This window comes from Lissotriton vulgaris, chromosome 9 (genome assembly GCF_964263255.1).
Source record: "Lissotriton vulgaris chromosome 9, aLisVul1.2, whole genome shotgun sequence".
Taxonomy (NCBI): Eukaryota; Metazoa; Chordata; class Amphibia; order Caudata; family Salamandridae; genus Lissotriton; species Lissotriton vulgaris.
Window position 1 is genome coordinate 186,600,913 of NC_141697.1, and position 23,431 is coordinate 186,624,343.

A 23,431-nucleotide genomic window follows, 5' to 3' on the forward strand; every position below is an offset into this window, starting at 1 on the left:
CCCCCAAGGAAAGCTAATTCCTTCACACCATTCGCAGCAAACACGTTTTCTAGCTTTCAACCAGTCACAACTGACCACATAAGAACAATAGTGTCAACAATTAAATCTGGATCGGCCCTAGACCCTTGTCCTTTTTCAGTCCTCCCGCCTGTAATGGAGTCTATTATCCCATTACTTACTCAAGTCTGTAATTCCATTCTGCTCTCAGGCACATATCCAGACCCGCTAAAAAAAACCTATTAAAACCCCTGCTAAAAAGACCTTCCCTCGACAAAAACGAGCTAAAAAACTACAGGCCCATTGCGAGTCTCCCATTCGTAGCCAAAGTAATTGAAAAAGCCATGATCACCCAGATATCTGAATACATTGAAAAACACCACCTCTTGGATGACACGCAATTTGGGTTTCGGAAATACCACAGGACAGAAACAGCCTTAATTAAGGCTGCTGACGATATCAGGGCAATCAGGGACCAGGGGGGGACAGCGATCCTGGTAATGTTGGATCTATCCGCGGCCTTCGACACGGTCGACCAGACCATCTTGGTCGACCGTGTCGAGGGGCTCGGTATCTGTCACTCTGCTAGAGACCTACTTGCCTCTTTTCTGGCCAGAAGAACGCAGGCCGTCACCTTAGGACCTTTTCAATCGGCACCACTTTCATCACCATGTGGAGTTCCCCAAGGCTCATCCCTCAGTCCGACACTATTTAACATCTATGTGTCGGACCTTGCCAATACCATCAAAGCACACGGGATGAGCCTAACTTCCTATGCCGACGATACCCAGTTGGTATTAGCCATTAAAGGCGACGGAGATCAAGTGGCAGAAAAATTCAAAAAGGGATTGCTAGATATAGGAGAATGGATGGCCACTAATTGTCTGAAATTGAACTCAGAAAAAACTGAGGTAGTCATCTTTGGACCTCTTCTCCCAGCCTGGCCATCATGCTGGTGGCCAGAAGCTTTTGGCACCCCTCCAAGCCCGACAGCTAAAGTCAGGAATTTGGGAATCATCTTCGACCAAGGACTAAACTTCATGGACCATGCTAATAAAACAGTATCCACTGCTCATCTTAAGTTGAAGATGATTAGGAAGATTCACCCCTTTCTCCCGGAGTCAGCAATTTAAACTTTGGTCAGCTTCTTAGTGCTATCAACTCTGGATTACTGCAACGGCCTTTTCCTTAATGCGCAATCCAGAGTCATAAGCAAACTACAATCTATGCAGAACGCAGCAGCACGTCTGCTCTCTGGTAAAACAAAACATGAGCCTATATCAAAAACTATAAAGGAATACCTCTGGCTTACCATTCGTAACAGAATACACTTCAAGTCCTTATGCATAGTATATAAGGCACTCAAAAACCAAGGACCACACTTCCTGAAAGAGCAGCTGCAACTGTACAAACCAAGTAGACTGTTACGATCAGCTACCCTCAACCAACTAGTCATTCCTCGCTCCAAAAATGTGTCTTGGGGCGATCGCCGCTTTTTAGTAGCAGCCCCGAAACTATGGAATACTCTTCCCCAAAACATTAGGCTGAGCCCTTCCCTCCTTCACTTCCGTAAACTCCTAAAAACATGGCTGTTTGATCAGTGATTCCCCTCCCTTCCCCACTCTCCTCTCTACAAGTAACTGTATTATCAGCGCCGAGACGCCCGAGGGTATTTGCAGCGCTTTAGAAATGTCAAAAATAAAATAAATAAATAAATTCAAATTCAAAGGGGGAAAGTTAGTAAAGTCAATCATGTCACATCTGCACAAACTATCTGGAAAATGCAGGTTAATAACAACCACCAACATTCCAAATATATGTTCCAGATATACTGATTTTACTAACTTGCTCCTCTTTGAATTTGTAGCAGTCTCATATGCATCTCGTAGCTACACTTAACCCAATGCTTCCATTTTAGATCCCAAGTTCATCAGCTTGGCCTATAAACTGTTCTTATGGTGCTTCACTGGAGGGCATCTAACACACAAAAGTGATGTGCGGAATGTTTATAAATAGTTGAAACCGCTGACAATCGCTCAGGGCATCCCAACCTATGGTATCCTGAATGGCATTAACTCTTCCTCCGTTGGCAAAGTTTGGTAATTACTTCACCCTGCTTCTGGATGTAATTTCAGTTGGTGTATCCTTCCATTTCTCTCGCTCCTCCCCCCCCACCCCCAAACCCACAAAACATTTCAAGGAAGTACGTCTTGAGGTAAGCCACACTGTTAAAGGGTGACTCAAGGCTACTTTTAAGACATTTGTTGATCTCAAGGAAGCTAGTGCAATGAACATATAAACTTGTCTGGCCACTCTCTACCCAAGACTATCAGGGTTTTTTAATTTGTTTATTTTTACAATGGAGACACTGTGGGATCAACAGACTGACTGATGTTTACTAACTCTTGCTACTCAAATACATTGCTGAAGTGTTTCATAGCTGGCATATCCAGGTGAAGATGGTCATTGTTCTGCTAGATGTCATTATGGGCCGCATTTTACAATAGACATTGTGCACTTCTTGTACATTGATTGGGGTGAGTCCAATTTAAGGCCAGGTAATGTTCTGGAATGCCCTGCCTTTCACCTACCAGATTTTCCACAAGTACTCTTATGAAAACTTTATTTTCTGTTGAACTGCTCATCAGGGTTACTATACTGTCTAGCCATTCCTTAAGATCACATCTCTTTAAACCTAGAAATTGCTGGTTTGCATGTATTCCAATAATTTGAAGTTTAAAAAATGCATACATGAACTAATTAAGGTCAACATATACCACTTTCAGTGCTCATTAAGTACTTGAATCACACCATACATGAATATTTATGTAATACTAAGCTATGGTTATTACACCTCTAAACTGACCCATCGGGCTACTTTCCTAAATAAATCACACTATGTCTCTCAAACTTACACTCAATTGCAAAAAACATAGAAATACTTCTGATTGACTTCTCTCTACCCCTTGTTTTCAACGCTGCCCCATGCCTTTTATTTGACCAGACCCTAGGTGCATCCAATCCTCATCAGTCACTGCTGCTAAGACCTGGGGTTTAAATTGGAGAACAGTCCAAACTCAACTGTGTACTCAGTCACCTAGAATGTAAATGTTGTCATGAATCGTATATCCCAGAGCTATGGTTCAATCAAGTGAATAAATATTTTTTTGCACAGCTCTATAAACTGGAACACAAAGGCACTTCCATATTCAAGAGCAAGCATGAAAAATGGGTCAAATAAGACCAGCTTTTCATAGAAGGCCTAAATGTTGGTGTGGTCTGTAGGAAGGTGGATACCTGACTATGGTTACCCCCAACTTTTTGCCTGGTGTTTTGCTGGTTTTTCGACTTAGTTGACCTGGGACCCTGCTATTCAGGGCCCCAGGCCTACTGCTCTCTCTGTAAAATGGATTCCATGTACCTTAGGTGCATTTACCAATTGGTACTGGGCCACCTTATCAGTCTCTGTAACTCAGGGCATAGGTGTACCCAGGGCCTACCAGGGGCTGCAGCATGTATTATGCCACCCCTAGCTGGCCATCTAAATCTGACACAACTGGCTGCACGACAGCTGGGGCAAGGTGGTGTAATCACCCTTTGCTTTAGATATAGTATACCTATATCTAACCCTAAAATGGACACATGTATGCCTATCAGTCACTCCTATGGCAGGCCTTAACAATCCTGAAGGCAGAGTGCTTGGAATTATGTGAGATGGTGCTCTGGCATGAGCTGAGCCCGTCTGCAGCTTGCGGAACCAAGTCCTAATAGCTGTTCTAGGATAACGCGTACCATATACTCCTAAGTGCATTATAATCCTCGCGGTTATTTGCTAACTCTGGTATCGCTTTATCAAAACATGTCGAGTAAGGTGTCATACGAATTGGAATACTAACCCCATGCCAATTCTGGCGACGGGGTTAGCATTCCACCCTTCTAGAGGGACACAACATGTATGTAACTGTGAACCCAGGTTAAAGTTAACTCGAGCCTCAGCATCACAAAATGGATGCTGCCACCACAGATACAAGTCTGACCTCCTGCTGCTGGGAGTCCTTCCAGCGAGGAGAGCTTGGACAAAGGGTTTCCTGTCAGGGGCGGTGCTAGCACCATCCCAGACAGGGTTTTGTGTATCCTAGGTAGGCAGGTCTGAATAGGAAGGTGACTGCAAGTGGCACCCCGGTGCTCACTATGCATCTGCCAGCTTGAACCAGTTCCAGGGGCACACCAGCCCCTGAGCTGGGGAAAGTCCGGACATGGGAGAGGGGTGTAACCACACCCCTTCCTGGTCCCACCCATGGGCAGGACCTAGTCCCGTACCAGCCCCTTTCTTTAGAATAAAGGTGGGAGCGGGGACCCTTCCAAATTAGATCATCTTTGAATCCTGAAACTACTTTCTACGAAAGGAACTCAAGACTTCTTCTTAAGATTTCTCCCTTGTGACTAAGGAGTAGTCACCCTGCAGCAGCAGGCACCACCTAAGTATCTTGTGGTTGCTGAAACGTCCTTCCTCCGGAACCAGACTGCTCAGCTCGACGAGACCCGGACTCCCTGCCCTCTCTGACCTCAACCTGCCTCTACAGCACAGCTGAGACCCGTAGGTGCGACAAGACCAGAGGACCCGGCGATCATCAGAACCAGCACGACACTGAACCAGCACGACCACCGAGGGACCCTCGAGTGGGTGCACTGGGGTAAGAGAAGCCCCAACCCCAAGCAGCACGAGCACCGAAGACCAGCCCCCCAGCATCCACCAGATCTGCGTGGGGCCCTTTTGCTCCTGGGTTGCTGCTACGTTGTCCGGTCACTTGCCCGTTGGCTAGTGACCCTCCAGACGACGACCTACGTTGTTTTCACCGCTGGTCTAGCTCCTCTAGACTGGCCCTAGTCTCCTCCTGAAGGGGACCTTCCTCGGACCCTCCAGTCCACCCAAGACACCATTTTGTGTCGCCACGTGGGCTTGCCGTAGCCAAGGCTTCTTGCCTCCTTCACCGGATCCAGCATCGCCAGCAGCAGACATCCGACGTGGGACAGCTCGCAGACCTCCAGCCTGGTCGACATCAGTGCCCCTGGTCCGTGCAGCAGCAGAATCTAGTGTCACCTCTTCGCCTGCATGAGTGACCTCGTCCGGTGCCATCCTGGTGCTCACCTAATCACAGGCTAGTGATTCAGAACTTGGTCCCCTCTGCTTACAGGTACTCTTCTTCAGCTGACCCAGTCCTTGGATTAGCCCGGAAAATCTTCACTGGTCGCCTGCCAGCAACTTCCACTTCAGGCTCCTGGTTCGTCAACGAGGATTCCCGACGACACTTGAACTCTATGCAGCCGCAGCCCCTGCGCTAGGTAAACCGAGTACCTCGGTGCTCCAGGGTAGAACAACTCTCTAAGTGTCTAGATCCACTTTCGTTTTTGACCTACCTAGTCGGGTTCGCCCGAAAACACTAACTTTTGCTTTACTAGTATCCATAGACTTTGTCCCGCATTACGCGTGAGAGTTCCCACTCTGCACACGGCGTTCCTAGACCTCCTGCTTCTAATCTAAGGGTTCAGCATTGTAGGCCTAGCGATTCCAAAGTCTCCGAGAGTAGTACTTCCCTGCTAGTAATTTCGCATTCCACTTTTGTAGTATATGGTTTTCCGTGCCCCTCGGGCATTTGCGTAAATTGTGCGACTTTCAGTATTTCTTTAAGAGCTTTGTATTGTGCTTAGCGCCCTGTCCCCATAAAGAGTCCTGGGCTGTTGTGTTCTAAATAAATATCCTTTTATTTTCATAACAACTTGTGTGGTGTCCTTTCACTTGGTGATCAAGGGGTATATGTGATGGTATAACAGCTGGCTTAACACGCCCTCTAGAGTTTAGCCTAAAGACTGCTCTTGTTCATGCTACTAGGATAGCTGGTCTATAAGGTTGACTTACAACCAATCATCAATAAGGGTTGTTTGGACTGATACATAGTGATCAATAGAATAGTGACCACTGCATATCAGGCCAACTTCTCACATGGTCATGAAACGCCATAAAGAATAAGTGCCAAAAGCAAGATCCTAAGATTGCAAAGTGTGCTTATCCTTTGAAATGGTAATCAGTTTTAATGATCTGGAGGTTTTTATCAGGTTACCACAAATCATTGTGGTCATGGGCCTTTCTATGGGTTACTCAGTGAATAAGGCACCAAATGATGACATGGGTGCAGATGGAAAGCCAGTTTACTGTTTTCAGTGTTGTGTGGCCCGTTTTTAAATATCTTGCTACATAAATGTTGCAGTCAAAATATTGAGCATCACAATATTGTGAAGATAAGCATAGGTATAGGTATAGATAAAGGTAAGAACACATTTACTATTCTGAACTCTACATCCAAGTGCTTTAAAGTTGAATCTATCTATTTAGCTACATCTTCTCAGACTACATTTATAGTGGAGTTAAAACAAGTAACCTTGACTTATGATCTAGTGGTAGTAGATATTTTGGCTATGATATTTTTGTAGCCAGATACTTCAAACGCGATATTCTAGTAATATATACAGAGTGCTTTTTCATGGATGCTAGCCTTCTAGTAGTTTTTAGGATCTCTTGGACACCAGGGAAATTATGTTTGAGCAGGAATAAGTAGAGCGAGTTAGTGAATTAGAGTCTGGAGTTGATGATGAATCTCCCTACTGCTGGAAAGTCTAACTGGTACACAAAGCCACTATCTTCAGACCCAGACTCTAAGATATTTACCCTAGCAAGAAATTTGAGTCATCTCCGCCTCACAAACCTGCTTAGCCTAAACTCCTGAGAGGTTTTACGCTAGGAAAGAACACCTTTGCTGTACAGGAAACCATATGTTGGAACTCTGAAGAAGAACCTCCTACAGTTTCACACAAATTTAAAACTCACTCGTCAGCCTTACTTTCTAAAGAGCTCAAATTGCCCCCATTATTTTAATACTTTTTTCCATTTCTTTGAGTTCCAACACTCGAATGCTCAATCTACAGCCCTTGTTCATAAGGGGGAGACTTGATGAAAGCTATGGGTGGCTTGGTATTCATGTGTCTTGCCTTCATTTTACAGTGGCTCAGAGGTCAAAGGACTGACAGTGCCATAGCTTTGACAGCAGGGGGAATGAAGTCTTTACTGTACATCTGAGGAGTACTGGCAGTTACATTATTGGGACTTGAAATCAATGAATTGGAGTCAAAGTGCTGTTCTACGAACATAGCATATACACCAGCAGCAACATCAAAACCCTACAGCAGTTTGAGATGCTATGGTGTGACAATTCTGAAAAAACCCAAGTCCATAAGTTGCTGGAAGCGGTTGGAGGGAGGGGTTCAGTGGGATAAGTGTGAATATTAATGCTTTGGTGCAGGTCAGATATTTAGTGGCATAGTTCAAGATTGTGAGTTGAGACCGATTCACTGGGCAAAGAAAGTGAGACCTGGCCTCTGAGGCACTTGTCACTTCTCTTTAGAGCTGCAAATATACTGAATCAGAAGCACATTTTATTTTGTAAAAAACTCATGGACTAGTACAAACAGAGAGCTTGAGAGGAGATAACCCTTTCAGTCACAAACATATGTAAGGAGTTGGTCCAGAGATTGTCAGGTTGATATACCTGAAAGCTCTAAGGAGAGCCATCTGGCAGTGGGCAGTCAAATCTTTCATTTGCACTCAATGTTGAGAAAGTGCTGCAAAGGAATGTTGATATGGTATATGATACAGGTAAGACTGAAGGCAATGTTTGGCGGTTCAGAGACATGCTGGAGGGGATGTAACTATATAGGCCATATGTGGTGGATGTTTAAACACATTAAAATGTTTTGGAAGATCGTATCCAACGGAGACATTACAAATGTACACTTGCTGCTATACTCATTAACTGTAGTACATGTGACCAGGTTAATCTTTATTCAAGCTCGTTGTTTTCTAGCAAATCCCCCAGTTTTATCATCTGCCAGACTAATGACAGGCCAAAAACCGAAGGTCTGAGACCGTCTAAGCACAAGTCGATGGTGGTCTATGGCTTGGCATCAGTGTGCCATGGAAAATAATAACAGCAACTGTCAGAGAGAGAGTCAAGTTTTCTGAGGATATGAACGCTCAACCTCACATGCACTAAAAGTCAAACTTCCATTAAGTCCTATACCTCGCCTGAAGGCTGATCCTTGCAGGGGATATGGGCCCATCTCACCAATTTGGAAAGCAGAAGACAATCCAAATAGATTTACATCTGTCTTATCTTTAATAGGTCACCCTTTGGATGACCCCTTACAGCACTACCTTCCAGACTGCAAATCTACTGGTCATGCAATTGCTCAATATACCGGACATATTACATTTGTTGTCATGATTAATTTACTTGTCTATATGTTTGCTCTTGTTGAATGTTCCTGACCACTTATGGCATACAATATTAAACTTTCCCGGCTCCTAGTAAAACTTTTTAGTTGGTTAGAAAAAAAAAACTTTTGAACCTGCTAAGATGCTGAAACGTTCCTATAGTTTAAAAAACTTAAGGACATGTATTTAAAAAAAAAAAAAAAGAAGACTGCCTAGAGTAAATAGAGGATCCATCTTGAGTGGAGTACTTAACAGACTGTGAATGTCTTGAGAGCAAGGGTTTGCTGCATGCACACACTGTACACAACTTTCTCTGTCATTTATCATGCACATTTCAGATCTCTATGGACAGCAATACAAAAGGGTTTTTTCTATTTAACAAATCATTCCTGGACAGGTGTGTATAGGTACCTCAAATGACCAACACTGGAATTTTATTCATGAGAAATGTGGAGGCAGCCTTTACAATGCGGTCTTTACAACAAAATGCATTTACCACACATCTATTACCACAGTTTGCCTTTATCGTGCAGCCTTTACCACTCATATGTCTTAACCAAGAAAGGTAAATAATTTAAGGCTAAGTGTGTTTTTATTAATATACTAGCAGCCCGTCCCGACCTTGTCCGAGAGCAAGAGGCTTCCCCGACCCCGCCCGCCCCGACATTGTCCAGCAGCCAGAGCCCCCACCCTGCCCGTCTCCCGCCCGCCCCGACCCCCGCCTGCCCCGACCCCCGCCTGCCCCGACATGGGTCCCCTTACCTCAGCCACTGCTCCTCCTGCCTGTCCGCTGCTCGCACGATCGCTGGCCTGTCCGCTGCTACTCACGTCACTACTCCTCCCCCACGCCAACTCCACTGCTCCCTTACCTCAGCCGCCGCTCCTCCAGCCTGTCCGCTGCTCGCACTGCTGCTGGCCTGTCCGCTGCTCCTCACGTCACTGCTCCTCCCCGCGCCATGTCCGCCGCTCCTCGTCACGCTCCTGGATGCCGCTCCTCCCCGCGCTCCTGACATGAGTACGCACGTCGCGGCCGGCGCTACTTCGGAGGGACTACTTTTTTTTTTACTGTAAATTTTTTAAATAACGTTTTTTTTTTACATTTATATAGCCTATAACCATCTACACACCCGGACGATTCCAACGGTGTATCGGGTGTGTGGATTGGCGCTGTGGTTCCTGAGTTTACCCGCCTCAAAGGCTGAAAGTTCTTCCTTTATTATAGTAGTATAGATATATTACCCAGCGGCAGTCGCCACCAAGTAGTTAGTTAGGTTGACTGTTCCACAGGAAAAGCATTTCTTGTGTTCCTTTTGACTTTGACCACATTTGACGAATCTCCAGAAAACTTTCCAAAACGGTGCTACTTTTTGACTAGTTTGTGCATGTAAAGTTTCAAGGTGACTGACAAGTGGGGGCGAACAAAAAACGTGGGGTCCAAAAACGCGAAATACCCATGCATTTTCTATAGACTTTTTTAGGCAGAGCTACAGCAAAAATTCCTGAACAGAATGACGCCAAATTTGGCATGAAGCTGGATCTTGGTAGGCGGAGTGTGCTTTTTATGATTCATGTAAATCCATTCAGTAGTTAGTGAGAAATTAAGGATGGAAAATAATTGCATAAATGGACCGTTGGGTCCAAGATAGGCTCGAGAGATTCTCTCAAGAGCGGCAAAAAAAAAATGGAGCACTCTGATGGGCCCAGGGAGCTTTATTGCCCCTAGACCATCTTGCTCCTCCTGGAGTCAGACTCCAACCACTCTGACTGGCTGCCAGAAATAGGAGGATAATGTCCCTTGCTCACTTGGCCACTGGATTCAAGATAGCCTGGCTGATGAGGATTATGAATCCGAAACCGGTCCCAAGATGCTTGTTTTCGGGCCAAGGAAGACATGACTTGGAAGTTCGGGCTGGACTGTTCCCATGAGGCAAAGGGTCAGACTGATTTGCATATGGCCATGTCTGAACTGGGGTGGCTGAGTGAGCTAAAGAATGGTGATGGATTAAACCCAGATCAGTTGACTGGGGGTGAGTGTTTGATTTGCTCAAACGCTCTGTCCATCATCCCCTTTTGTATCGCTTTGTTCGCCCTAAATTGGCAGGGTATGCTCAGACGTGAGTCCCTTGCTCACTTGGCCACTGTATTCAAGATAGCCTGGCTGATTAGGATTATGAATCCGAAACTGGTCCCAGGATGCTTGTTTCCGGTCCAGAGAAGACATGACTTGGCAGTTCGGGCTGGACTGTTTCCATGAGGCACAGGGTCAGACTGATTTGCTTATGGCCATGTCTGAACTGGGGTGGCTGAGTGAACTAAAGAATGGTGATGGATTAAACCCAGATCAGTTGACTGGGGGTGAGTTTTTGATTTGCTCAAACGCTCAGTCCATCATCCCCTTTTGTATCCTAATGTTGCTGCCAGCCATTACAGGACTCAGGGACGTAGTCATCTGTCCTGAACATGTAAAAAAAAAATCTATTTATAATTATAATAATATAGAGGGCAGGGTAGGGATGGTAACAAAAAAGAAAATGGCATCTGGGGCGCTTTTCAAAAAAAAAAATAATGGTATAGGGGCATGGAACCCTCCTCCCCATGCCATTATGAACCCCCAGGGAGCCCACCCCGGGCCAAAATTAATGAATAAAGGGAAAGGGCCCCACTGCCCTACTCCCTGAGCCATCCCAGGCCCCGTGGAACCCATCCCTGGGGACGAACTCCTTTGATATGGGAAAAGGAGCCGCCCCCTTGCCGAAGCGGTCATGGGGCCAGTGGGAGCCAACCCCCGGGGCCAACATTTGTCAAAAAGGAGAGCAGTCATGTGGCCCAGAGCCTCAAACGGCCACAGGAGTGCACCCCCAATTCGAAATCATACAATATGGGGATGGGGGCAGCTTGGATCCCCTCCCAAAGCCATCACAGAAACCGGGTAAGCCCACCCCAGCGACGAAATTTGTAGAATAAAAAAAAAAGTATTTGAAAATAAAAAAGGAGGGGGGTGATGTAATATGTGATATCATAAGCAATGCATGGCAGGGCGCAAATATAGTTATTGTTTGGGTAAAGGTATTGGGTGGTGTGGGTGTTTTTAGGTTTTAGTTTGGGGTAGGGTAGGGGCATAGGGTTGTAAGGATCTTTTTAGGGATTAGGGGTGGGTAAGGGTATTGGGTGGGTGAGGGATTAGGGGTGGGTAAGGGTTTTGGTGGGGGGATTTTCCCCATTAAAATACAAAATATATTTTTATAATAAAATGGGAGTGTTTGGGGGCCTCTCACCAATTAAAAAAACACATCCATATAAATATTTACACACAGACACACACACAGTATTAAGATTTCAGACAAGCAATCACCAGACCAAAGACATGTCTCCCAAAGGGAAATATAGATTAATAGAGTATACATTTGCACACAAGGTATATTATGCCCTAGCAGAAGTGACCGCGACAGGGAGAAACAGATGACAGCAACTGCTAGCCATGCTTGCACCCAGAAGCAAACGTAATTCATATAGCATGGCAGTGCCACAAAGTGACCCTGTTCTGGACACAGGTATTTATCCTGGTCTGTTAAGAAAATTGGTGTCTACCGCTCTATTGTTAGGGCAACGCAGGGGGTTGCAACGACATGAGAAAGAGGCCATGCTCTATATGATCTTCAAGACGCACAAGACGACACAGTTACTGTATAGATGCTGCCTGGTCTGTTTGTTGGGTATAATCTATAATGCTTCTGTTATACGATGTCGGTTTTCCTGTGGTCTAAAGATAGATATATTTGTTATTTATTTTAGTTATGTCACTGTATAACAAAAAACTGATATTATTGCATTGATTGCATAACAAAAACTTCAAATAAAAAAAACCATATATATATAATGTGGTACTTTCAACTTACAATTTATTTCTGAAGCAGTCCTTTCTGCTCTAGAGCTCTTGTTTGACGAACGAATGGTACGACGTATAGCGACTGGCAGTGGCTGTAATTGGGAACAAGAAATATACATATTAGTGGACCCTTTACACACTGTGTGCATCTTAACAAATAAACTAACCCTCAGAAATCCAAAAGTCAGTACAAGGAATCAACAAGTCCCATAAATTCTCAAGATATAGATGATATGGAAGTGAAACTTGTCAAATCCACAAGTAACATAGTTCCGCTTCGAGGATGTCCATTGACTTTCCTATTTCCTAGGCATGCCAGGTCTGTAATGCATTAAATCATGCGCCACTCAACTTCATAATTTTCACACTAAAAGTATTTCCACAATAACCTGCACCAACTGGAGCTATCTACATTCTAATCTGCAGCCAGAAAGGTGAGATAGCATGAAGCGTGGGTTGGATTCTTACAAATATGATGAGGATGCACAATGAGAACTAATGCTACATAACTGATGGCAAGTAGCACTATACCATGTAGGAAATGTATATAAATAGTACAGGGAAAAAATGTGCTCCATCTTGGGATCTCCATTATTATATTTACCTTCTAGAAAAGAGTTGTAAACATGAACTGTGAGAAAAGCACAGGAGGAGAAAGTGAATAGTTCATATAAGTTACAGAAAGACTTGAGGGAGAAGTGGTAAAGCCTGCTCCAATTGCACATCAGTTCTGAGATACAGTATGAGTGATAATGTTGTCTAAGAATGCATACTCAAGACCAGGCCCTTGGATGGAAAATCTTTTAAATTGAGATTCATTAACTGAAGTTAGGAAAGAACCCCTCGCCACATGGACTGAATTGTAGACCATCTAGGAGAGGTATAACACCAGGCTTAACGAAATACTGTAAAACTCAATGTCTCAAGCAGCCTCATCCTAATCTGTACAATCACAAGAGATGAAACATTACCTCAAATCATGATTGCTTTTAACATATTCATGAAATAATGCAAAGGCCAGGCACACATCAGGAACTGAGCTATCAAAGTTGGCAAAGTCATGCTCTAATGGTGTTAACATTTAACTTCTACTGAGCTACACACTTCTGGTGTATAAAGGGGTTCCACATACCAAACATTCTGCAGCTAAGACTAAACCTACGAAACCCGATGCCAGAAAGTGGAGAGCCTTTCACAGACTGTAGTGTTTAAAATATTGGACTGAGTTTTGAAGTCTCATAATTGGGGTTTAGAATTCCGATCACCTGATGTCAAATTAACTGTTGGTCTTTAGGGTGTGGGTTAGATTGTTCGACAGTGTGACAGGTAATGGAACAAATTGCCGCCGGTGGGCTCTTTTCTCTGGCACCTGAGTGGGGGAATACTTTTTGAACATGACAGCAAGTTCAGACTTTATGCCATAAAAACCCTACTACGGGCACTCCAAACCTGCTTAAGTTGTGTGTTCTACTCCCAGTGCAGGCTTCTCTGTGCTTTAGGAAAATGATCAGAACTATGAAGCTTCAAAATAGTTCTCACTGCAAAGTTATGAGCACTATACGGGAATCCCATGGAGTAGGCCTTGGAATTCCTATATACTGCAATGGCAGCGACCATCAAAGGACGCTTGTTTTCACGAAGGAAGGGAAGTGTTGTGCTCAAGAAACACAGAGTGCGGAAATAGTCTGAAATGACGGCCTTAGCCTGTCAAAGACATGGAAGCATTCTGATTTCTAAAAAGATCAAGTCGTTCTACCTTTTTTACATGGTTACTGGGTATACTAAGACTTCCTAGACAAAGAGGGTAGCCCCTGCAAAATATGTTGTTAACAAAAGCTCAATTTTGGTGGCATTCGGTTAAAAATAGTTGTGGCTCATCAATTGCCAGACTACTGTAAAACAGTGCTTACATTTCAACACAGATGTTGGAACATCAACAAGTGTGACCAGCAATTGGGTATCATTAGAGAAGGGAACTGCAGGCAAGGGTTCTGACAGTAAAAGATTCAGGGCTTACATAACAATTAAACTTAATTGGAGAAAAGGATGACAGCTGAGATACATTACAGGTTACATCTACCTTGGCAGACTTGAAGGGCAGGAATGACCATCTGGATGATCAGAATGTACTTCAAACAAGAGTACATCCTAAACCAATGTCCACCAATCTCAGAAAGAAATTTCATGATATACAGAATCAAATGCGACATATCCAAAAGGATGACTCTTCTCCCATCCTCCTTATTCATAATGGCCTTGGATTCATCACGGGTGGATTCAGTGCCCAGGACGAAAGCCCAACTTCCACAGATGGCTGAATGTGGTGTCCTAGCCTTCAAAGGAACAGGAACACGGTTTGGCCACCACTTTCTCCTGAATCTTCCCCAAAGCTGGCAATAAAGTGATATGCTGGTAATTGGCTTCCTTGCCAGGGTAAAAGTTGGGTTTCTTCAGGATAAAGGATAAAGTGGCGATCCCTTGGCAGGGTCAGTCAGCACCCAGAGTAGAGCCAACAGCTGAAGAACAACTGGAGGCTGCCAAAGGAACACCAGAGAGGCAGTCTCTCATTGAAAATTTGCTGCACAGCCTCTATGAAGTTTGCAACTTTCTGCAGATCTGAAGGTGGTCTGGTGAACTCAGAAGCTTCTTTTCAAAGATGTGAATGTGATCAGAGGAAGCCCGAATCAGATCCAGCCAATTCCAACTAGAGGACTCAGCCCAACAATATCGAAAGTCCCTTTTATGGTGATTTTTTATATTCTACAACGTCTTGTCCTATGGTTTCAACTCAAGAGGGAAGGCCCCCGCTTTTTATGCTCTACCATGTACATCTTGGCCTCCCACTTCCTAATCACGGAGTATATACGGTAGTATTTACTGCAAGGCTTGGACTCATACTTCAGTCCCACACATCACACACAGAAATATGATATGCTTGTGACCCATAACTAGTATAGCATTCCAAGGCTATATCCCTACTACACTTCCTAATAATGCTGTTCACTAAAAGTTGTTTTAAGTTAAACAAAATACAGATGAGTGGTGCTCCGGATCCACGTTAAAGGGTTCAGGAAAAAAGGAACTGACGTCAGTGAGAAGGAGTGGCTCCAATCTATGGTTACATATTGTCAAGTCCATAGCAGGAGGGAATCACAGTGGATGCAATGGCGCCACCTACTGGCATGTAGGGCCCATGGAAGCTTTTCTGGTTCTGAACAGGATTCAAAACCTATTGGACAGTATGCCTCATAAAAAAAAGGAAAGCCACACTCTATTATTTCATAAACACCCTCCCCACAAAACAGTGCATCAAGCCCTAGGCATACTACCTCACCATACAGTCTATGGCCTATCAACAATAGCAAACCAACAGTCCTCTCTCAAGGAATACCCTGTAGACACATTTAATGGAAACTTAATACACCATCACGTAACACAATGCAGAGCACCCCCCCGGCCACCACACCAAAAAAATAAAACCAAGATCAACATCTGCACCCACCAGCCTCTCCAAAAACAAACTGTGAGGCATAAGCTAAACACACTTTGGTGCAGGACTATCTATGAACTCCGATAGAAAACAATTCACTCAAACCAGAGATGCCCAAAAAGGATCTGAAAGTGGTAAACCTTGCATTAATGCACCTCTTCACAGCAGCAATAAAAAGATACTCTTTTAGAAGCAGAAACACATTGGAACCTGGCAAATACTGTTTTCTTTTACAAGACCTACTCGTGCCACAGAATAAAATGGAAAATAAGACATCATACCGTAATTCTACAAAGAAAAGATCGCCAAAATTGATAGCAGTATGCTACGCCATCTACCACTAAATGTTTCAATAAAAGTTAGTCTTTAAGGTGCTCCAAATTGCAGACCTCACTTCATCATAGCACTTCATAAAGCAACCACCCATAATTAAGACCCCTGACCATTTTGAAACATGCCAATGGAGAAGTACTCCTATCAGTAATAACCACGTTTTACTCACCTCAATATCATCCTCGTCTGCTTCCACATAATGCTGATGGCTTTCTGGGTTATTTACTTTGTCCAGCAATTCGATGGCTAAAGCTTTAGAGATACCAGCCTGACAAACAAAGCTATGCTGAAAAAGAAAAAACAAATTCTCCGTTAGAAAACAACAGGACTAGTTGTTCTTTTCACCACATCTTTTTAGTTGCACTGCACATTTTTATTCTACAGCATTTTTTTCCATTTTATTGCAGCTTAATTTCAGTGATATTATACACAAAATATAAACAGTTCAAAAACAGCAAAACAGTTATTTACCTACGTAAAAACTCTTTCGGGTGGACATTAACAGTCGTTTCCACATGCAGGAAATAGGGTTCCGAAATCTTTCTTGCAGTTGCTCACACATGCTGGTAGGTGGCACCATCAGCCTCCACAACAATCTTACTCCGCTTCCGGAAAGGACAGCAAGGAGCATATATCGTACCGCCCTTTGCACTGACATACATTTCAAACCAAGTGGAACATCAGTAATAGAGAACCATGACAGTGAGCAAAATCTAAACTGGGACCTTAACATCTAGAAGACAGTTTCACAGAACAGGGAGGTCCGATGTGGAATCTGCGGTTTGTATTCTTATACCTACTTCTAAATGCTGATTCTTCACCTTTTGAATTAATGCCAAAAGGTGGAGAGTCTGGGTACTAGACTTCACTTCAGGAAATCCCAAAGGAATATGCTTGCAAAATGGCGCTGAATGCGGACCAGAGAGTCTTAAAGTAGTACTGCTGGGTCAAAGTTTGAATAGATGCCTGTGTAGCCACCCGACAGATGGCCGGCACCCAAACACCCTTGACCAAGCCATTCCATCCAGATCCTGGTTCGACTCTGACACTAATGAAGAAAGGAGACAACTAAGAGCCGCAGAAAGACGCTGGAGGAGCTTGCCCACTACCTGTGAGCGTGACAAACTCAGAACTATCCAGAAGAAATACAACAATCACATCAAGAACAAAAAAATCTATGTTTTTCCGCTCTGCTCTGGAGAGTGCAAAAAACAGACCTAAGGAACTCTTCAGGATTATTAGACAGCAAACTTCCAAACCCAACACTTCCCTGGGGCGGGCCTCCAAAGAACGATACAACAACTTCGCTAACTTCTTTAATGACAAGATCTCCAAGATCGAACGATCTCTGATCACCAACTGCCCTACCCATAGCAGACACGGTGGGGTGCTTAGTAGCGCCCCCCGCCCACTAATAAACCCTGGTCACTCTTTCAGCCCATTCCAGAAGAAGAGATAGTCAAACTTATCTCCACCTTTCATACCCTTGACCCCCTTCCGGCTCAACTCACCCAGAAACTCAAACTCTCCCTAGCCCCACTGTGGTGCAGGATTATCAACAGCTCCCTAAAAACTGGAGTCGTCCCAGACTGTCTGAAAGTTGGACAAGTCACTCCACTGCTAAAAAAAAACCAGACCTGGACAGAAATGACTTAAAGAACTTCAGGCAGGTCTCTAACCTTCCTCTTCTTTCCAAAATCCTAGAAGGATGTGTTCTCCACCAACTAACCCGACACTTAGACAATACCAACCTACTCGACTCACATCAATCGGGATTCAGGAAAGGGTGCAGCACAGAAACTGCAATCCTCAACGTAATTGTTGATATATACAAATCTCTGGACTCTGACCAGTGTTGCCTCCTCATTCTCCTAGACCTATCAGCGGCATTCGACACGGTCGATCACAATTTTCTCCTCAAAGCTCCTGAAGAAAGGGCCGGACTCGTTGACGTGGTCTTCAACTGGCTCTCTTCATTCTTGCACAACCGCTCCCAAAGAATCAAAATCAGAAGCTTTGAATCCGACCTTCACCCAGTCAAGAGGGGAGTGCCCCAAGGATCTGTGCTCTCCCCCCAACTCTTAAATATCTACATGGAACCCCTCACCACCCTACTGATAAAAGCTAACATCCCCTTTCACCTCTACTCTGACGATACCCAACTCTACTTGGAAATCTCTTCTTCTAAAGACATTCACAGACTCAATGAAACACTAAAGGAAGTGCTATGTTGGCTGTCAAGCAACCATTTAAAGCTGAACCGGGACAAAACAGAACTACTCCTCATCGCGAACAAAGAAGAGAATCCACAAATGGTTGAATGGTTAAAAGATATCGATGCGCTCAATGGAAACCTCACCTTGGCTGACTCAGTTAAATCACTAGGAATCACGCTAGACACCAAACTAGACTTGACCATACACATTAAGATCTCAGCAAAGAGTGCTCTCCTTAACTTGAAACTACTAAACAAAATTAAACCTTACATTCCACCCAAAGACCTCAAACAAGCCACCCAAGCATTGGTGTTGTCTCAATTGGACTATGGAAATGCAATCAACTCGGGAATAGCCAAAACTCATCTTGCTCCTCTGAAAACATCCCTTAACGCGGCCGCCAGAATGGTCACTGTAATAAAGAAATTTGATCACATCTCTCCGGCACTAAAAGAACTCAAGTGACTACCAATTGAAATGCGGGCGAACTTTAGAACAGCTTTCCTCACACAGAAAGCCCTTCACACAGGCAAACCCGAATATTTGGCGTCCACACTCAATAAAGCGGGTCAGAACAGGACTCTCAGAAGCTCTAATACTCTACTTCTTATCCCGCTAAAAACACGAAAACAAATAACTGCAGTCAGATCCTTTGCCGGAAATGCGCTCAAGATATGGAACTCTAGCCCCCCAAACCAGAACTATTCCTTCCTTCCCCAAATTCAAAAGCCAACTCGAAATCCTTTTCCTCGACCGCTCCCTATCGAACAGATAGGAGTAGCTCGGAGTGTTTTAAACGTCACTGCTCCTCAAGTCGAGGCGGTTGTCAAGACTCTGTATTTAGAACTCGTTAGCATCCTCTCTAACGATTCATAGCCTGAATGTACTCCTTACTGTACCATGTTTGCCTTCTTTTGCACTGCTTTGTACTTAATGTGAAGCGCTCAGATACCTTCCGATCAGGCTAGCGCTATATAAAACTTCTTAAAAATAGGACACTCCAGTTGGCCTCCATGGCCCTTACAGGTGGGCCCAGGTGAAAAACTCAATTTTCTCAGATGCTAGGCTGCCATACTCAGGGTAGCTGTCTGTAGGTGTCGTACCCGACACCCTTATATTGTGTATCAGTACTGATGAGCTGGTTGTTTCTATTGATCGGCATCAAGGGCCTTCTATTAAGCATTGAGCTTTTCAAGCTCCTTTGGGCATTGAAGCCTGATTTTACAGAGCTCCTTATACCACCTGTGTTCTTGATCTCCTTTAAGAGTGGAGGCCAGTTCCAAACTTTTGTTCAGACTGTATTTTTTGGTCTTGACCCATGAGCCTCATTTTGCCTTTGCCTCCTGTTGATTGCCAGAGTTTTCGGTATCATGAATGCCTTTGAGTGCTTCAAGTTGAAAGAGTTTGGTTCAGCCATATTGTGTCCTTGTTGCATGACCTGCTATTTCTTTCGGTCACCATATTTAGCCTTGACTTCATTTCCTTCTTGACCTCAATGACTCCACCGTAGCAGCCTTCCCCTTGTGCTAGATCAGGTTCTTCAGGGTTTTCTTCATCACTTGGCAAGCCCCAGACAGTAAACAATCCCCGCTTGTGCTGGGGTTACGCCATAGTGTAATGGGCCAATCTCTGCTTTTCTCTTGCCTTCAGAGGGTCGTAGGCTGGTATTTCGAGCAAGTTTCACACCACTCTGATTTGTGATCCTTCGAGAGACAAAGACTGCACATATCATGGCTATCCTCAGGTGCAAACCTGTGGTGGCAACTGAGGCAAAATCTTCGAAGTATTCCAGATTTCCTTGGTGTCTTGGTGATCTTACAAGATGTCTGTTGGTAGTCTGGTTAAATTCCTCCAACTTTCGGTGACTCCTTGACTCTGTTGGAGAAAAACTTTCCTTTCTTTTCTTCGTCCATTCTGCAGCTGTTGGCTGTCCTTCCACAGCCAACAGCAGAACACAATCTAAAGATGGCGGCCAGGAGAAGAGGCTCCAAGGCGTACATCTGACATCACACAAGGAGTGATATAGCACCAAGTGGTCACCGACAATTTAAACAAAATTTAAACTTAAGGGACTCAAGGAGACAAATTCAGGGGCTAAACACTAGATGGTGGAATGTACAGCATGTAAATCCAGAAAAATTCAAACCGTATCAAGGTCGCCGTGTAGCATTATAAAGGGCACAAGGGGAAAAAAATATTAAAGCACTATTTAAAAATATATATATATATATATATATATACACATCACAACTGATAACTTAAATAAACAGGCTGATCTGGCAAACGTGGAGGGGCCCAGCAAATAACACAACTGTGCCCATGCAAAAGCCTTACAAGGCTAAAGACAGGACAAACAGGAGAACATAGCAAAGTTGAGTCTGTAGCGGAAAAGGCAGCATCACAGCAGGAAATGTAGCTTGCCCAGCGTCCAGAATAGATCAACTTCATGAATGAGAAGAACGTTTCCGAGATGACATCCACTACTTTCTTGGGCAACTGAATCCACTCAGCGAGTTCAGGTCAGTCTCTTTGCATGAAGGTGTAGATTGTCGAGGTATGGGTGTAGCACTCTGCCATACTGTTGGGAGAGCAAGTCCTTCTAAAGAGGTAGGGAGAGTGGGGGAGAGACACTCAGACTCAGGGGGTCAGTGTATCAGACAATCTGAGACCAGTCGAGGACTATTAGAATGAGCGGTCTCCACTGACCTTCTTCAGAACCAGTTTGTAAGTGGCAGTGCTGGGAAAGAAATTGTAAAGGCAAAGGGATTCCTATGGAGGGTGAAACCAGTCTCTAATGGAACAATGAGGCTGAAACCTTAAAGTTAAAAAAAACTCAACAGTAAGCAAAGGCATGACCCACTGCGCAAACACGCCCTGAACCACCTCCAGATTTTAAAGACCACTCATGATCAGTTATATGATGCCGCCTTAGCTTGTCCACTCTGGTTTTCAAGAACCGCATCAGATGGCTGACAGTCAAGGAAATCCCCTGAAGGTGCAGCTAGCGTCACAACCTCAGCACCTCCCAGAACAGCATCTATGAACCAACACAGTTTGCTGCAGTATCACATGACGGTCGAGGTATCCAACAGAACTTGTACAAAACTGCCCTTGATGGAAGGCAGAAAGGCCTTGAGAGCAAACTGGATGACATGCAGCTGCAGAAGATTCATGTGGTGCCTCTGTTGTAGTGGTGACCAAAGGCATCTGATCCCCACTTTTCCCAGGTGACATGCCCTACAAAAAACCATTGCATCAGTCACCAGTGTGAGCTTTAGATTGGGTATTGAGAACTACCTTCCACAAGTTAGGCTGCAATCCTTTATCTGCTACTGGAAGCCACAAGCTATCTCGTCTGAGTGCCCCACACTTTTTCGGCACATGCAGGCTGTGCAGTGGAACCTCCATTTTCAGCTGTCCATGAGAAATTCCCAGTGCTGCGCCCACAGAAAATGGAGGTTCCACTGCACAGCCTGCATTTGCCAACAAGCGCGGGGCACTAGAATACATGATGTCATGAGATCAAGAAGATTCAAGACCATCCAGGGCTGGAACAAAGCCTGAAATATCAGGATAATAGCTCAACTGTCTGGGACAGAGACACAAAGGCGCTGAACACCATCATGTCCAAAATGATACCTATAAAGGGAAATCTCCTGCACTCACCAAAGGTGAGATTTTTGATTGTTCATCGACAACTCTTGGGAAGAGCCGACCAAGATGACCCTTTGCAGGTGGTCTGTAACTGTCTGTGACAAACTCGCCTTCAACAGCCAGTTATAGAGGTATGGGAATACTCTGACTCCTAACTACCATCATCACCTTCATAAACACCATAGGGGCTAAGGCAGAACTGAGAGATCTTAACAAAGCAGAGAAACAGAGAGTGGTGCTGTAGGACAGATAAATTAATGTGTGTGGCCAAGGACACCATCCACTCACCTCGAATTAAGGACCTGGGTCAGAGTCAGCATCCTGAATTTGTCCTACAAAGTAAGGTCTTTTGAAACAAAGGTATTTCTATCAAGAGTGACGAAATACACACCACTTTTTTTATCTGCTTGTTTAAATCTATTGAAATTTTGTTATTTTGCATGCAGTCCTGATAATAGTGTTGTTTGCCTAACAACCACTCTAGTTAAACACACACGAGAGTAGGGGCATCCCGCTCCTATTGGATGCACAGCGGAACTGCTTTACACAAAAGGTTACTTCATTTTTCAAGTTCAAATTGTTTTATTCATCCGATGTCATGAGAGTTTTAAACCTTGTTGAAACATTATTGTAAACAATCGCATGGGAGACGATCCATATATATTTAACACTTCAAATGTCGCAGATTGCCCACCCAGGCCTTTTCTTACTAGAACAAGACATATATATATTATAGAAACATCTTCAGTGTTATATCCAATGCATTTCGGCCATATTCTTTGCCCTTCATCAGGGATTCACTACAATATTAAAAAACAACAGCATTAAACCTTGAACTCAAGACTAAACGGTAACCCTTATTTAAACGTTCCTTCCTGCGATTATACCATGTTTTACATCTCTCCCGTATTCAACGTTTTCCCACTAATGACAACACTCCACATTGAAAGTTGGTGTCAGTTCCCAAGCTTATTACCCTTAACTAAGATGGACGGTGAATAAATATACCACGGCAACATATGCGCACCACAGAGAGATCTTGAAAAGTGTATTTTCGATCTTTCAGGAAAAGGGGTGCGTACTTCGCAAAGGGGCTTCCTTCACCTAGCAACAAGTTGAGCAGTACTAGAGCAGCAATCTTCTGTCGTTCAATTTCTGGGAATGTATGTGAAGAAAGTGGTAAGGAATAGCTATTGTTTACTACAGATATGATATTTAAATCTGGCGACGAAGATATCCTCTGAAAAAGCAGATCATGCTCTGGTGGTCAACAATACTTCAACAGGTGTAGGGTAGCCAGCTTTGTTGTAGCAGGTGCTAATAACTCAATGGCCAACTGCAGAAGACCAAGTAACCAAATGGCTAATATGGTAAACTATGTTAAAGCATCTTAATGAACAATGCCAACCAGAATTGGTGCATACTAAAGGAATACAGAGCTCAGTAGCAATCCTGGCTAACACCTTATGGAGAGTCATATTGTTGTTTAGTGGTAGAATCCATGGAGGAAATGTAGTTAAAGTCTGCAT

At 44.1% G+C, this 23,431-nt stretch overlaps 1 protein-coding gene across 1 annotated transcript in view; it reads right to left on the reverse strand.

Annotated features, from left to right (window-relative positions):
• Positions 1-23,431, reverse strand: part of MAP4K5 (mitogen-activated protein kinase kinase kinase kinase 5) — a 577,489-nt gene that overhangs the window by 354,667 nt on the left and 199,391 nt on the right. Inside the window, exons 12-13 of the mRNA XM_086937299.1 lie at positions 16,202-16,318; positions 12,220-12,301 (exon numbers count right to left, since the gene is read on the reverse strand). Coding sequence (XP_086793425.1) covers positions 12,220-12,301; positions 16,202-16,318 — 199 coding nt within the window. The remainder of the gene's footprint in view (positions 1-12,219; positions 12,302-16,201; positions 16,319-23,431) is intronic.